This window comes from Lynx canadensis, chromosome D3, assembly GCF_007474595.2.
Source record: "Lynx canadensis isolate LIC74 chromosome D3, mLynCan4.pri.v2, whole genome shotgun sequence".
Classification (NCBI taxonomy): Eukaryota; Metazoa; Chordata; class Mammalia; order Carnivora; family Felidae; genus Lynx; species Lynx canadensis.
In genome coordinates, this window is record NC_044314.2 from 10823018 (window position 1) to 10839572 (window position 16555).

The window sequence follows — 16555 nt, forward strand, 5'->3', positions numbered from 1 at the left end:
TGTGTCAAAGAGAAAAGTAGATCAAACACACGCATACAAATGCACACCCACCCAACCCCCCCCCAACACACACACACACACACACACACACACACACACATGCAGATACTGTTCAGTTCAGCTATTTTGTGCCAGGCCCAGAGTTAGCAGATCTTCTGAATTTTCAAGAAATATTAGAGAGGCCCCTGGGTAAAAAGACGATGAGCATTTTTTGTGTGTGTGACAAAAATCTTAAAGTGCGTAAATGTGATGCAGCTTTTAAAGTGTCTGAAGACAGGGGCACCTGGGTAGCTCAGTCGGTTAAGCACGGGACTTTGGCTCAGGTCATAACCTCAGGATTTGTAAGTTTGAGCCCTGTGTTGGCCTCTGTGCTGACAGCTCAGAGCCTGGAGCCTGCTTCAGATTCTGTGTTCCTCTCTCTCTGCCCCTCCCCCACTTGCACTCTGTCTCTCTCAAAAAATGAATAAACATTAAAAAAATTAAAGAAATATTACATATCTGAATGCTTATTTGTATGCTATTTTCATATTTAACATTTTCAGTATAATGCCATTTTTAAAAATAAAAATCATATATATTTAATGTATACAGCACGATGGTTTTTCTCATGTTTATGTATTTATTTGAGAGAAAGAGTGTGAGCAGGGGAGGTGCAGAGACCGAGGGGGGTACAGAGGATCTGAAGTGGGCTCCACGCTGATTGCAGAGAGCCTGACATGGGGCTCAAACTCACAAACCATGAGATCCTGACCTGAGCCAAAGTCAGATGCTTAACCAACTGGGCCAACAGGGAACCCCAACGTGATGTTTTGATCTCATACGCATAGTGACATAATTATTACAGTCAAACTAATTACCCATCTACTCACATCATTCCCTCATGTGCAAGTGTGTGGTAAGAGTGCCCAAGGTGTTCTCAGAAAATTCCTGTTATACAGTATAGTATTATTGGCTGTAGTCACCTTGCCATACGCTAGATTGTTTTTAATACACTAGATTTTTAAATGTATTCATCCTACATAATTGCAAATCCAACCATTTGAGCAGCACCTCATCGGTCCTTTGAGTCCATGAAACAGCTCCTCCTTAGATGGAATTTAGGCAGCAGGGCAGTAGTTTGTGACTTGCTTCTCCCTGTTATGAGAAGTATTATGTACGTGACTATCTCTACAAAGTGTGGGTCCTAAAGACAAGAAGATCGTGGGTAATTCTATTTGAAACATGCAGGACTTGACAAAAACGATTCTCAACTAATAAATGTAGAAAAATAGTAGGTTAACGTGTGGAATACATCTCGTCTGTGTTTTAGCCAGATGAAGGGAAAATCACAAGTTCAAGACTCCAGAAGGCAGAACTCACAAGGGATTTTTATTGAGACTAAATGCCCTTCAAACTTCTCCCGCCATCCTTATTTCTTTTAATTTTTCTCAGCTTTAATTTTGTTTATATATATATAACATATATGTATTTATATATATATAACATATAATATATATATATATATTTCGTTGTGCATATGTAATTATATAAGTGTTATATATAATATATAACTATATATAATACAAAACAATGTGTATATATATATATATAACCATATATAATCTCTATTAACATTGATAAACATAAATAACAATGTATATATGCGTAGAATTTATATATATCCAAATGAACTAGAACATTTGAAATAGTTTTTAAAATTTTTGTAGATACCCAGAATCCTCGTGTAAGGTGATAACATTACTACGTTCACATTTGAGTGTAGGTGAACATGATTCTGGTACCATAAAGTCACCTCACTCTTTAAACAGCTTTCTCTATTTCTTTCCCACACCATACTCATGCGAAAATATGTGTGTTGACTACGCTTCCAAAATCAGAGCTTTCTGGTCTCCTTACTCGTGTTCAGGCTGCTTTCCGTAATTGGAATCCCATTGCCCTCGTCTGAACATAACTATGTCATATCTCCTCTGATATGCCCAATCTTCCCTGACCTCTCAATCAAGGGCGTCCACTCGGCCCACTAATTACTATCAGCATTCACACTGTGATGGGTGCTGTTGTTTTCATCTAAAAAACAAAGTAAAATAAAATAAAATAAATACATTATTGACTCCACTGCCGTATCCATCTAATCATGCTTCATTTTCTTTCCTTTAGAGAAGACAAGTTTTAAAGAGTTATCCAATGCATCATCCTATTTACTGTCTTTTAAACTCTCTGGAGCCCACTCCAGTCAAGGCTTTACCCGTACTACTTAGCCTAACGGATCTGGTCAATTCTATCAATATCTATGTGCAGCTAAATCCAATCAATTCTCAGTCCTAATATAGTTTGATTTCTCAGCAGCATTTGACAGCGGTTGCTCTATCCTTATATGCTTTTTCTTCTGTCTTCCTAGTCACTTTTAACAATCTTCTTTGCCTTCTTTTCATCTCTGCATACTTTAAGCTTTGGTGTATTTCTGGTACCAAGCCCTAGGGCCTCATTTCTCTTCCCTTCGGAGTCACTCCTTTGTGTTTCCCTATAGCCACCTGACTTTAGATGCCGCTTCTATGCTGACAACTCCCAAATATATAACTTTAGTATGAACCTCTCCTGTGAACCCCAGATTTGTATATCCAACTATCTACTCAATATCTTGATTTTTAAGTTATATACATTTAAACTGGACATATATTTGACTTCCTGGTCATACCTGCCTCCTCCTCTAACCCTCTTTTTACAGATTTTCCCCAGCCTTCATATCGCTCAGGGCAAAATCTCACCCATTCAATTCTAATTCAATTCAATTCAACTGATCCAACTCAGATTGCACTGCGTCAAATTTAGGTCAATTCTAATTTCTAACCCAGAGTGAAATGATGATCAATCCTGCATGATTTTCAATATTCTGTGAGCGCGCGCACACACACACACACACACACACACACACAAATGTACACACATACAATATATCCTGATAATAGAAACTTACTTTGTTTAAGATTTTGAAAGTCACCTTCCCTTCTGTTCTTTCTCATATCCAAAACTCAATCCTCTGCAGATCCTTTTGGCTCTACCTTTTAAAAATATCCATAATCTGAACATTTCTCACCAACTTCCATTTGCAACCTTCAATCATACCACCCTCTTAATCTGGCCCCCATCTAGCCTCTCTGCTTCTACCTTTGTTCCCCTCTTCTCTACTCTCAGCACAACTTTAGTGATCTTGTCGAAATGCATACCAGATCATAGCACTTAAACATTTTACGGCGTCACAAAGAAACAGTCAGAGGCCTTCACATAACCTCCATTGTCCTAAATAATCTGCCATCATCCAGTCTTGTTCCATTACGTCTGGGAGCTCTTGTGTTAGCGCTCTAGCCCTTGCTTGTGGACAAACCAACACCAGGCAACTGACCTACTCTCGGTCACTGGCTTGGTGGCCTTTTGGCTTGCTCTTCCCTCTTCCTGAAATTATATTTTCTCAACTATACATTTTCCCGCAGCGGAGGGGAAAAAAAACACTGCAGCACAATTAAGCTGTTACTTCCTGAAAATAGGAAAAGTATTGACACCTTTTAAATCACATTTCTCCCATGCCCAAAAAATAAACAAAAAGGGAGGGACAATCTCACAAGGCAATCTGTGAAGTGACTTGCTCTATACGTCTAAAAATGTCAAGAATCTGTTTTTTTTTCATTTTTTTTAACGTTTATTTTTGAGAGGGAGAGAGAGAAGGACAGAGCACAAGACAGACACAGAATCCTAAGCAGGCTCCAGGCTCTGAGCTGTCAGCACAGAGCCCGACGTGGGGCTCGAACTCACAAACTGTGAGATCATGACCTGAGCCTCAGTCGGACACCAAACCGACTGAGCCACTCAGGCACCCCCAAAAGACAAGAATCTCTTTAAAGAAACATTCTATTACATGCTCTTTTTAAAATTCTACAAAGTTTCATTCTTTAGAATATTGACATATATGATTATTTCTCACATTTTAACAGAAATCACAAATAATAATTTACAAATAGCTAACTCCTTATCAGTTTTATGCAAGTCAATTCTGAAAAATAAACAGAGCTCAATTACTTATATTTATATCTATGTATTTCAAATATAACTGCCATTGTTTTCACATGACCAAAACCATAGGGTCATGTGACTCCAGCATGGTTGTCTTACCACATCCACTCACCGACTCCCATGGATCTATCTTTTTTGTTTGTTTGTTTTCATTTCCACTATGGCCAAAGCACTCAGGCTCAGAATGTAAAAATCAAACTATTACACTTAGAGTTCACTTATTTGTTTTAGGCTTTTCCAACTTTAATCCACACTTACATTTACTGATAACTTTAGATATCAGAGAATGCTTGAGTGAAATTGAAAACTCTTTTTTATCAATTCGGATGGTTGAAGGATATAATAAAAAAATAAATTCAAAACTATTGACGAAGTATGCATATGGATAGAAATTTGGAAATTATATGTACTGGTGATAGGACTTCCAAGGGTATATTTGAGAGAAAATAATAGATGCTCAAGTAGGATATTAGGGAAAATAAAATACAGATTACAAAAATAAAGAAAGTATAGATAGCCCAATAGATCGATCGATAGATATTGATTTAAAAAAAAAAAAAAAACAAGTGACTGGTGGAAAGTGAGGGTATGGGTTTTCTCATAGTCCACACAAAAAAAGGGTGCTATATTCAGGAGTTTCTTATATTTATTGTTTGTGTGATATCTCTTGAATTTTGCTTTTAAAGGTTTTTACCGTTTGACTGTCTCTGAAGCTGCACCCACTGGGACTTCTATAGGAAAAATCATGGCATATGATAATGACATTGGAGAAAATGCAGAAATGGATTACAGCATTGAAGATGATTCTCAAACATTTGACATAATTACTAATAATGAGACACAAGAAGGAATAGTGATATTAAAAAAGGTAGCTGTATGAACAATATTTACTTTGCAGCATAATACAAATTCAAATCAAAGTACATGAAATCATTTTGTTTAGCCAGTTAGTTATTGCTTTATTAAGTAATTGAAATGAGAACCTGTGATTTATGATTTAGGGAGCAAAGGAGCTGAGAGATGAGAGAGAGTTATTGCAGACTCTCAAATTACTCAAAGAACAGTCTTTTTTTAATTTTTTATTTTTTTTTAAGATTTTTAAAGGACAAACTTTTGGGAAAGACTTAAATTCTCAATTCCGTAAGAAATTTATGAACAGAAAAGTATAATTTTAATCCTAAATTAAAAATAGAGCTATTATTCCGAAACATTAGATGTAAATAACAAAACACGTGGCAGGATTTGCTATGCAGCTGCTTAATGATACTATCAGAGGGATCCTACCAACTACCTAAAGAACGAAACCTAACTAAAAAGCAACTGAGACTTAATAACCCAAACTTTTTTTTTCCAAGTAATGACTTAGGTTACTGAAGCCATTTCTTCTTGTGTACGCTGTATTTCTTTGTAGAAAGTGGATTTCGAGCACCAGAATGACTATCGTATTAGAGCAAATGTTAAAAACCGCCACGTTGATAAGCAGCTCCTGAAATACCATGTGGAAGCTTCCAGCACCCTCATTAAGGTCCAGGTGGAGGACGAAGATGAGCCTCCTGTCTTCCTCCTCCCATATTACCTATTTGAAGTCTTCGAAGGCAGACCGCATGGATCATTCGTAGGCACGGTCTCTGCCACAGATCCGGATCAGAGGAACTCTCCAATCAGGTATGTTTGGAAGGCTAGTTCTGGCTTCCTAAATGAGTGAATCCAAGTTAGCTTGAAGATAATGTAACAGAGATGGATCTCTCTTTCTCTTCTTGGTACTTTTCAAATTCGCAACAGTTTAACCTTGTGAAAACAGGGAGCTCACTATTGATAAAGTTGCAGTGAAATAAGCAACTGCAGTTGTGCAAGAAATAGGCAATCCCCAACCAAACTTCAATGCGATCAGCTCTATTGATTGGGGGCAAGTAGGTGAGGGAAAAGAAACCATTGACTGCATCAGTTCAGAAGCAAAGCCGGTGACCTATGGTCCATTCAAATACTATTTAATTTGGGACGCCTGGGTGGCTCAATCGGTTAAGCATCAGACTCTTGATCTCTGCTCAGGTCATGTCCTCACGGTTCATGAGATCTAGCCCCGTGTCAGGTTCTGTGCCGACAGTGTGGAGACTGCTTGGGATTCTCTCTCCCTCTGAAAATAAATAAATAAACTTATAAAAAAATAAAAAATATTATTTAATTTATTTTCCAAAATTGAGAAAGCCTTCACAGGATACCACTTAAAGTAGTAAAAATGAAATCAGTCCAATCAGTTAGAAATAAATATTAAACAGTATTTGCCATCTATTAAACTAGTCTATTTTCAGGTACTATACCTTCATTTTTTTCCCCAGTATTTGTGCTGTAAGCCTCGTTAGACAAAACAACAACAACAACAACAACAACAACAACAAAACCTGTTACATGTTTCCTTCCACCACCTTCCCTTACTCATCTGCTTTCAACTCTTCACAGTTCAGAGAATTATACAAACTTCCATGTACTTAGTAGATGCTGGTTACTGCTTTGCACTTTGTAGGGGCTATGATACAAAGAAGAAACTTCTTGAGAAAGAGGAATGCTCCCACTTTTCCACTGTAATCCCTAACACTGCCTTCTAATATGTCGATATAGTTCTTATTTAGTAATAGTAGTTTGAGTTATAAATGTAAGTATATATGTGGTGTTACTTATATGTGTATACAGTTATACCCAGTAAAGGAATGTAGATGTTTTTAGAAGTAATATATCTATTCACCTACATATTGTTCTTTTGAGAATACTGAAGAATACATAACTCTAGAAAATGCTTTAAGGATCAAGATATTTATATATCATAATTCATAATAAGTGTTGGAAACAGTGATCTAATTGTAATGGTATAATTAAGGCAATGGATGATAAATGCTTGACAGTGATGCTTATGAACATAGCTAAAAACATTGCATGTGGGAGAGGGGCAGAAAGAGAGAGAGACAGAGGGAGGGAGGGAGGGAGAGAGAGAAAATCGCAAGCAGGCTCTGCATTGATAGCATAAACATAAAACTCGATCTCACAAACTGAGATCATGACCTGCTCCAAAATCAAGAGTCAGATACTTAATTGACCGAGCTAGCCAGGCACCCAAAAAGACTATCATTTAATGTCTCTAATGGATATTCTTTCATTTCGAGGTACCTTTTAAATAAGACTGCTTTTCATATGTTTGTTAGGATGAAAATAGCCCCTTGAACACATTTCAGTTGGTACTCATCCCTTTCTTTCTTTCTTTCTTTCTTTCTTTCTTTCTTTCTTTCTTTCTTTCTTTCTCTTTCTTTGGAAGCACAATGTCCAAAAAAATGTTTGAAATCAAATACTAAATGATTTCAATGTGAGTTTTAATGGGGTACATCTTCCTTAATACTCATTCCATGGCAAGCCATATGGATACCAAAGGAAATGATAGGGCATTCTATTTTACCCTCAGCAGTGTTCCATTGTTTGGAGGAAAGAAATTAACACATAGTAAACAGATTAAATTATACATAATTCTAATAACTCGTATTACTTAGTTTTTCCTTCCATGTAGGAATTACCTGTTATTTCTCTGAAGGGTGGAGATTCCCAGGCCCAGTTTCAACAAGTATTGGGTGAGATAACTGGCTTAACAAATTGTTCTTGCCAGGTTGTCATTATTAAGGACAGAAAAGCTTGCGAAAATGTGCCTTGATATAAATTACAATAATAAGTTATGTGGTAAATGTTTAAGAAAAACCAGGGTGCACGTATGAAGAAAGAATGTATAAATTAGACCTGAAAGGCGGGTGATGCGGTTGTTTTAAGGGGCCTCGTGTGCTAGGAATTAGAGTCCAGAAATTGTCTGTGATAACATTTCCACCCCAAAATTAATGAAGAACTTCATAAGGAATTTCCCTTAGGATTTTCATTTTTATCCCTAAGACTATGTATTATCGTATTGTTTAGGGTCCACATATAGGGAATGTACCCTTTTGCCACTTCTGTGTATGACTCATTCTTTGGACATTATTGAAGTTTCCTTTTAACTGAACCCATGGTCAAAATCTGAAATATTTTATCAATATCACAATGACACTATATTCTTTTCTGATAGAAAAACAAAAGCAGGTTCAACCCAAAGCAAGCGGGGGTCAGAGGGGAGCAGTGGTGGTGAGGAAGGAAATAAAACACAGCAGAAGCAATGACTTTAAAAACAATAGAGAAATGCAAGGAAACCAAAAACTGATTCTTTCAAATGTTTGTTTTTTTATTAACATTTATTCGTTTTTGAGGGGCAAAGAGAGACAGAGCCTGAGTGGGGAAGGGGCAGAGAGAGAGGGAGACATAGAATCTGAAGCAGGTTCCAGGCTCTGCGCTGTCGGCACAGAACCCAATGCAGGGCTTGAATTCATGGACCCAGAGATCATGACCTGAGCTCAAGTGTGAGGCTTTACCGACTGAGCCACCCAGGCTCCCCTAGAAACTGATTCTTTCAAAGCACCAGTACAATTGATCAGTCTTTAGCAAGACAACCAAGTGGGAAAAAAGAAAGAATGGACAAAAGTTACCATGGTCAGAAATGAAAGAGGGAACATGACTATTGTCCCCATAGACATTGAAGGATACTATAGGGAAATACTCTGAATGACTCCAAGCCCCTGAATTCAGACCCATTCCTTGAAATCCCTCCAAGGAAGCTACCGCAATTCAAGTAAAGAGGAAAAACAATCTGAGAAGTTATGTCTGTGAAAAACAGGGAGAAACAGGAAGAGCTTTGGGGGTATCCAAGTGTCAGGGGTGTTCTCCTGTAGAAGGGGACTGTCTTTCACGTTTCAGCTGTGCGCTAATGGAAGCCCTTAATCCTTGAAAAACCCAGGGGAGCTGTAGCCTGGTTGGAAAACTCTGACTTTTGTGTATGGGGTTGGCTATTATGTGTCTCAGTTGCTTTGTCTGTGACATGGGGATAGTACTTCTGTAGAGCCACGTGAGGATTAAGGACGAGAGACACAGGCATCTGCAGAAGTATGCATGGAACGGGCCATTTGTTTATTCCATTTAGGCAAGAGCTGTTAGCAATGGCAAACTCATGCAGTGACATTTTATTCATTCAGCACTTTTGTAGGAATAAAGAGTTCCATAAAAAGGAATTCTGAAATGAACCAAAGATTGATCTTTTACACATCAAAACTTCACATTTTAAGCTTTTTTTAGCTCCAGCTCTTTCTAAAATCCCTTGCACACATCTTTCCTTTCCTGAATGGTATGTATTGGCTATTATTTAAAATGTTACTGATGACTCAAGGTCATCATTTTTAAAAACTTTTATTTGAAAATTTTATTTCAAACATTTGATCGGTTTTATTTGGAATGCATTATTATAGAAACGGGATATTCTAGATGATTAATACAAAATATTAACTGTTAAACTATGGTTGCTTTTTTTTTAATGTTTATTTATTTTTGAGAGAGACAGAGATAGAATGAGAGTGGGTTAGGGGCAGAGAGAGAGGGAGACACAGAATCCAAAGCAGGCTCCAAGCTGTCAGCACAGAACCCGACGCGGGGCTTAAACTCACAAGCTGTGAGATCATGACCTGAGCTGAAGTCGGACACTCAACCGACTGAGCCACCCAGGCGCCCCATACGGTTGCTTTTTGTCAGCAAATCTCTTAAGGAGGAAACGTGACCATTTGGGGATATGTAAGTAAATTGCTTATTGAAGGTTTAAAAATGAATAGAGTTAAAACCAAATTCCTCTAAAGCTTAATTCTCTGTAATTTCTATTTTAATTCTCCCCTGAACACTAGTCTACAAATCAGTGTGATATTTTTAGAGACCTGTCAATTCGAGATTAAAATATTCTCATCTCTTGCCACATAATTATGGAAAAACTTACTGATGTCTCATCAAAGTCTTCAGAAATATACATGCAATGAGAAGTCATCACTGAACCCAAGTTATTACTCTTCTTTAATTTTTATTATTAATCATTTGCAAGCAGATAAGACATGCTGAGTACTTCAAAGGCTTCTTTCATTGTGGAGTTTGAGATCATTTTCCAGGCTTTGCATGAGGGAATTTTATCATCTGGCTTCTTTCCATGCATGCTCTAACAACAGCATATTCCGTCTATTATCATTACTTTATATGTGTGTATAAATATATGCATATATATGTGTATACATGCATATGTATATATACACATATATATAATTTTTTAAAAAGTATCAGAGTGTTTCCTTTAAACAAACAAAACCAAACATTTCTCATATGTCAGCAATCAAGTAATTAAAATATGACACACAGATTTAGCAAGCCGCTATATGGTGTAGGAAAGAGACTCAGAGCAGCCTAGGGTGAGGATATGCTTTACATGGCTTCGAGGGAAAAAAACAAAGGTTGGCAAGCATTCATCTTTACCCATTTATTTGGATTTGTTAATTTTGCAAATGACATTTTCCCATTTATTTATTTACTTTTACGTTTATGTACTTATATTGATAGGGAGAAAGAACAGGGGAGGGACAGAGCAAGAGAGAGAAAGAAAGAGAGAGAAAGAGAGAATCCCGAGCAGGCTATGCACTGTCAGCGTAAATCCGGACACCGAGCTTGGTGCTGGTCTCGAACCCATGAACTGTGAGATCATGACCTGAGCAGAAATCACGAGTCCAATGCTTAAACCAACCAAAGCACCCAGGCGCCCCCTTTTACCATTTATGTTTAACTAAGTCATTCACATATTAAAGTTGTCTTTTGGGAATAAGAATGAATTACATGTGTTTAGACTTAGCGTACATAAGTTCGAACCTGAGACTATTTTAGTTTTTTTTTTTTTCTTTTTTCCTCACTGAGTTAAATCTTAACTATATTCATGTACCTTTCTAAACACCGTTTGGCATTATGTCATTTAGCTGTATGGAGCATGCATTTAATTTGTCTTATTGCCTTAAAATAGCTTAAATATCACAGTTCCAAAGGCAAAATAATAAAATTAAGGAATACTTTTTTGTTGTTGTTGTTGCAGGTATTCTATTACGAGAAGCAAAATGTTCAGTATTGATGACAATGGCACAATAACCACAACCAACGCTCTTGATCGAGAGATTAGTGCTTGGTACAACCTAAGTATCACAGCCACAGAAAAATGTAAGTACTCGTTTAGGAACCACATAGCGGTTCACCGAATATTTTAAACCATTCGGTAATCTCCAAATGTAGGGGGAACAGCTAGCTTAAAACGTTGTTGGAATTGGACTTAAATGATACATAATATGTCAAAATTCATATATGTGTATTTTATTTTATTATTTTAGATTACCAATGTCTGTCTATTCCTTTTACAGCTTATGTTTATAGTTACCACTAACTGATTTATTTTGCTTAGCATAATACCCTCTAGCAGTCAGAGAAAGGCAAGTACCATACGATTTCACTCATAGGGGGAGCTTAAGACACAAAATCGACGAACATAGGGCAAAGAAAAAGAAGGAAAGGGAGGCAAATCATAAGCCACAAGAGACTCTTAAGAAAAGAGAATAAACTGAGGGTTGATGGAGGAAGGTGGTGGGGGGAATGGGATAATGGGCAGCAGTCATTAAGGAGGACACTTGTTGGGATGAGCACTGGGTGTTACACGTAAGTGATGAATCACTAGAATTTATTCCTGAAACCAATATTACACTATATGTTAACTAACTAGAATTTAAATTAAAAATATGAAAAAATATACATATATTTGCCACTAAATACTTTAAGACTTTTTATTATGACAAATTGAATATAATTTTTGCAATTTTTTAACTGGGATATGGTTAATATATATTTTCTGTGGGTCCTCTTATAAGTTATGAGTTTAATGAAAATAGAAAGTCTTATGTACATTCCACACAGAAAAAAAATATCCACCCTTAAAAAAATTCTTATGGGTGGAAAGAAGTTGGAATTTTATTGCATAGGAATCTTTCCCTTAGAGCAAATTTTTTTAATTTAGAGAAATGTTTAATTAATGTTCTACATTATTTTACTACTATCCAAGGAATAGTAAACCTAATGAGTGGGAATTAAAATTTTAAATTTAATGTTATTTAAAACTGACTAGTAATATCATTCCATTTAACCATAATCAGTTTAAACTGACTCTGTTAGTTCACAAGGGGACTATTCTAGAAGTCACATACAGGATGCCCGTGCCTTGTTCTATTTCTGGAAGAAAATGTTCGCTATACTCTTGGACACTAGGGACAGGATAGCACTCCAACACAGCCTTTTAGAACTTAGGCATTTAAAAATAATCATATATCAATGAAATTATGAGAAAGAATATGAAGGATTCCAACAACAAACATCCATTGGTACATTGCAAACAGTAACATGTTTCCAAATTAAACACATAGTGAAAGTCGTGTTGATAGTCACATCTTCAGGAATTGGCGGTGACCAGTATTGTTTGTGGTATGGCGTCGTCGTTGTCGTCGTCGTCGTTGTTGTTGTTTTCAGACATAGGTAGATGATTCCATTTTCAGGTTGTAAAAATTAGATAAAATCATCCTAATTTACTGCTTGGATAGTGTCTTCACGATGATCAATTAATTTGTTATTATTAAGTCAAGCATTTTATTTCAAGCTCAAAGGAATAGATATAATGCAATATAAAAGACTATCAAAATCATTACTTTAATCCAATTGATAGGTTTCCTATAGTTCAGTAAAGAATTAAATTTGTGAATATGAAATGTTCTAGAATGCATCCTTTAACCTGTTTTGCATAATTTTTAATAATCTTGTTTGCCTCTGTGGCTTGTTCTTTTTGAAACCTTTAAACGTATATCTGATTCCTCACTTTATTGAGCAGTTGGCAGGTGATATGGTGGAGTAGAGAGTGGAAAGTGTCTGTTGCATATTTTTTTGTCTTGCATTGAATAGCTCTATGGCAACACAGCAGGGGAACGGAGTCTGGGTTTTGAATTTTCCATTTAACTTAACAACAAAGGATGAGAAGCAAATGTTACAGGGAATACACGTCTGCTGCAACAGAAGAAATGCCAAGGCTCTTGGTGTCAGAAAACACAAAGATGCTTATTCTAAACCAAGAAGGTTTTATTCATTGGGCTTTCTGAGAACAAATTATTTATAATATCACTATTTACCAAACTATTGAGGAAAAGAATTCAAATCAGTTCAAGGGAAGAGTGGATAGCTTGGAAAAAATGTGTTTCTCTATAAAATAGTTTTTTTTTTTTAGCTATTATAAGAGCATGTTTTAACAAATTGGTAGAACCTGTAGGCTTATTTTATATATAAGGGATAATTTTTGTAAAGATATATCATTTACTTTTTGTTAAATTAGAAGTGCTGCCATGTGAATTATGAGAAAGCAGAATCTTTAAAATAAAATGTATCGTGTGTATTCTGAGACACAAAATATTCTAATATTTTATGAAAGAATACAAAAAAGGATGAATGCGCGATGGATATCAAAAGTTTGCAAAATAATCCAATGAAACCAAACCCATTAATTACATGGTTACTTTTTATCAAAAGGATGCCATGAAGATCTCTAAGGAGATATTGTTTGATGTAACTTTTTTGTTGCCCAACCCCCCCCCCCGCCCTTTTTTTAAGAACATGGAAGTAAATGATAGCATTACAAAATGAAGCAAAAACAGTACACAAATCTCTGGGTTGCAAGATCACTGCTGTCCATAAAAATTATTAATTCAACATATATATGTATATTTACATATATACTACAGAGTATAGTATCTAATCAATTTAATTATGTGACAGCATACATACTGTGTTCAGAGGTGATACATTACTTTTATAATGCCATACGCATATACACCTTGTGTGAAAGTACATTTAGTAGCACTTTTACGGCTCTTAATAAAAAATTGAGGCCACTTTATTCCTATTTCACAGAAGACAAATCTGAAACTGCAGTTTATTTGCCCAACTGCTAAATGATGAAGCCAGGGACCGATCACCATTAGATCTTATTCCCAAGCCTATGTCTAAATCTCATGCCACACTAGGCCACACTGTCTCTTACTGAGAACGTGAAAAATGGTACTTGCTCTCAGTATTTTCTGATGTAAATATATGCACAGTAATCTCGATCAAATTTGATTTTTTTTCATTTTTACTCTTAAAAAATAAAGTTTAGGGACGCCTGGGTGGCTCACTGAGTTAAGGGTCTGACTTCGGCTCAGGTCACGATCTCGTGGTTTGTGGGTTTGAGCCTCGCATCGAGCTCTGCGCTGACAGCTCAGAGCCTGGAGCCTGCTTCAGATGCTGTGTCTCCCTCTCTCTCTGCTCCTCCCCGGTTCATGCTCTCTCTCACTCTCGCTCTCAAAAATAAATAAACATAAAAAAAAATAACGCAGTTTAATTACAAAGTTATTTCGATTACTCAAACATGGGGTTTAAGTCTGTTTGTGTTGTACGACTTCCTCAGGGCCACCCACTGATCATCTCTATCAGTATGTTAGCCAAATTCTCCTTTGATACTGATTCTGACCGTGCTCTGAGGTTTGCTCATCTCATTCTGTACTGTTGTTTCGGCCATTTGTTGTTTCATTTGTTGATGAAAGCATGTGTGGTTGGTAATTGCTGGGCTGGTCATTGAAATGTGCGGTACAGTCATTAAAAGGGAGTTTGGAGGATGAATAATTTTTTGAATAGATTTTAAAGAACATTGTCTTATTGGGCAAAAGTATGTTAAAACATATTTTTTAAAATAAATTTGCTCTTGGAACATTAAAGTCAGAACCTATTCATATCATAATAATTGTTTTATGTTTGAAGATGGCGACATAAAATACATGTGACATTGAAAAACAATAAGTTAGTGTGGGCTTGAAAACATTTTAATTCTGTTGAGGAAAAGCAAGTAAATAGGGTTTCAAATAAATTCAGGTAAAAATAGAATAAAACAACAGATTTATTAGATATGTAATTTTAGATACAGAAATTCATAAAATATGATTAGATCAACATTGAAAGCTGATCACTTGATGCAAAAAGTACCAATTTATTTAGTAAATTTTTACACTTAAAATTTTGTGGATCATAGAATATTGTATTAAAACAAATAATTATAAATAAAAGAAGATTAAAGTGCAGTCAAGGAAAACAAAGTTGTAAATGCCTGTGAAAGGCAAACTGAATATAAACTGAATATATTTATTTTACACAGAATTTAATACTTAGAAGTTAATCACTGTTTCAGAAATAAGTGATTAGAAATGTTATCAAGAACAGGAATTATACAGTTCATGCTGATCTGCTCTTGGCATTTTAAATCAGTTTCTTAGACTAAAATATATACATAATATACATACATAAAATATATGTATATATTTTAGATAAAAGAGACTTGATAGTCCCACTGTTATTTTTATTATAAAGCTAAAAATTACACGATTGGGAACAAAATGGCAAAATAAAATATAATTAGATAAACCTTTGCAGAACCCCAAAGTTAGTGTATATTTAATTCATCCTTCAAGATGTGTTTGAATATTTTTTTTCATTTTTTTTAATTATCTAGAAGGAACTTTATAACCTCAAGTAACCAATTATCACATACTTTTTCTCTCTCTCTGGCATTTTTTTCTTACTCCACACAAACACATGTTACACAATTTTGGAGAAAATGTTCATAGGTGCCAAATTCTTATCAATCTAAAAACAACTGTTTGACCATATAAGTCTCCACAGTAATACGAACAGAACACCTGAATGTTGGAAAACCGGGAAGTCACAAAATCGTTACCGTGAACATTTGCTGTGCAAGGTATACAGCATAAAGCTTACAATGTAACAGTTATGCTGATTATAGGAAAGAGACGTTCCATTTTAACATTTGTTTCCCAGCAAATGAAGGTCATTGTGCTTAGTCTCTTTCCTGGAAACATTCCCAAATTAAGCACCAAGCTATTTATCAGTATGCCAGCTAAGTGAATAAAAGTCCTAACTACTCTTAAATGAATTTATGAATATATATATATATATATATATATATATATATATATAAAATAGTAGTTATACCAATTACCAATTATACCAATTTTGTAGTTATACCAATTTTAAACCTGTTTAAACGGATTTTCCAGGAAAAAAAGATAAAAACCTTAAATGAATTTCTTACTACTTTAAAAAAAATGTAGCAGAAGTAGTTTTTCTGTTTTACTTAAACAAAAATTTGTTCTGTGGCTATATATATTACATGTTTAAGCCATAAAAAAATGTAAGCTCTATTTTTTTAAGTTTATTTATTTTGAGACAGAGAGTCAGAGTGAGAGAGAGAGTGAGCCCAAGCCGGGGAAGGGCAGAGAGAGAGGAAGAGAGAATACTAAGCAGGCTCTGCACCGTCAGTTCTGAGCCCAAGGAAGGGCTAGATTCCATCAACCATGAGACATTGACCTGAGCTGAAATCAGGGGTTGGAAGCTCAACCAGCTGAGCCACCCAAACACCCTAAGCCTTAATCTTTGAATAGTTGTATCTTGA

The 16555-nt window shown here is 35.7% G+C and overlaps 1 protein-coding gene across 1 annotated transcript in view; it reads left to right on the forward strand.

Moving 5' to 3' along the window:
* Positions 1-16555, forward strand: part of CDH19 (cadherin 19) — a 102374-nt gene that overhangs the window by 50633 nt on the left and 35186 nt on the right. The window contains exons 6-8 of the mRNA XM_030337030.1: positions 4752-4933; positions 5477-5730; positions 11069-11190. Of these exons, the coding sequence (XP_030192890.1) occupies positions 4752-4933; positions 5477-5730; positions 11069-11190 (558 nt within the window). The remainder of the gene's footprint in view (positions 1-4751; positions 4934-5476; positions 5731-11068; positions 11191-16555) is intronic.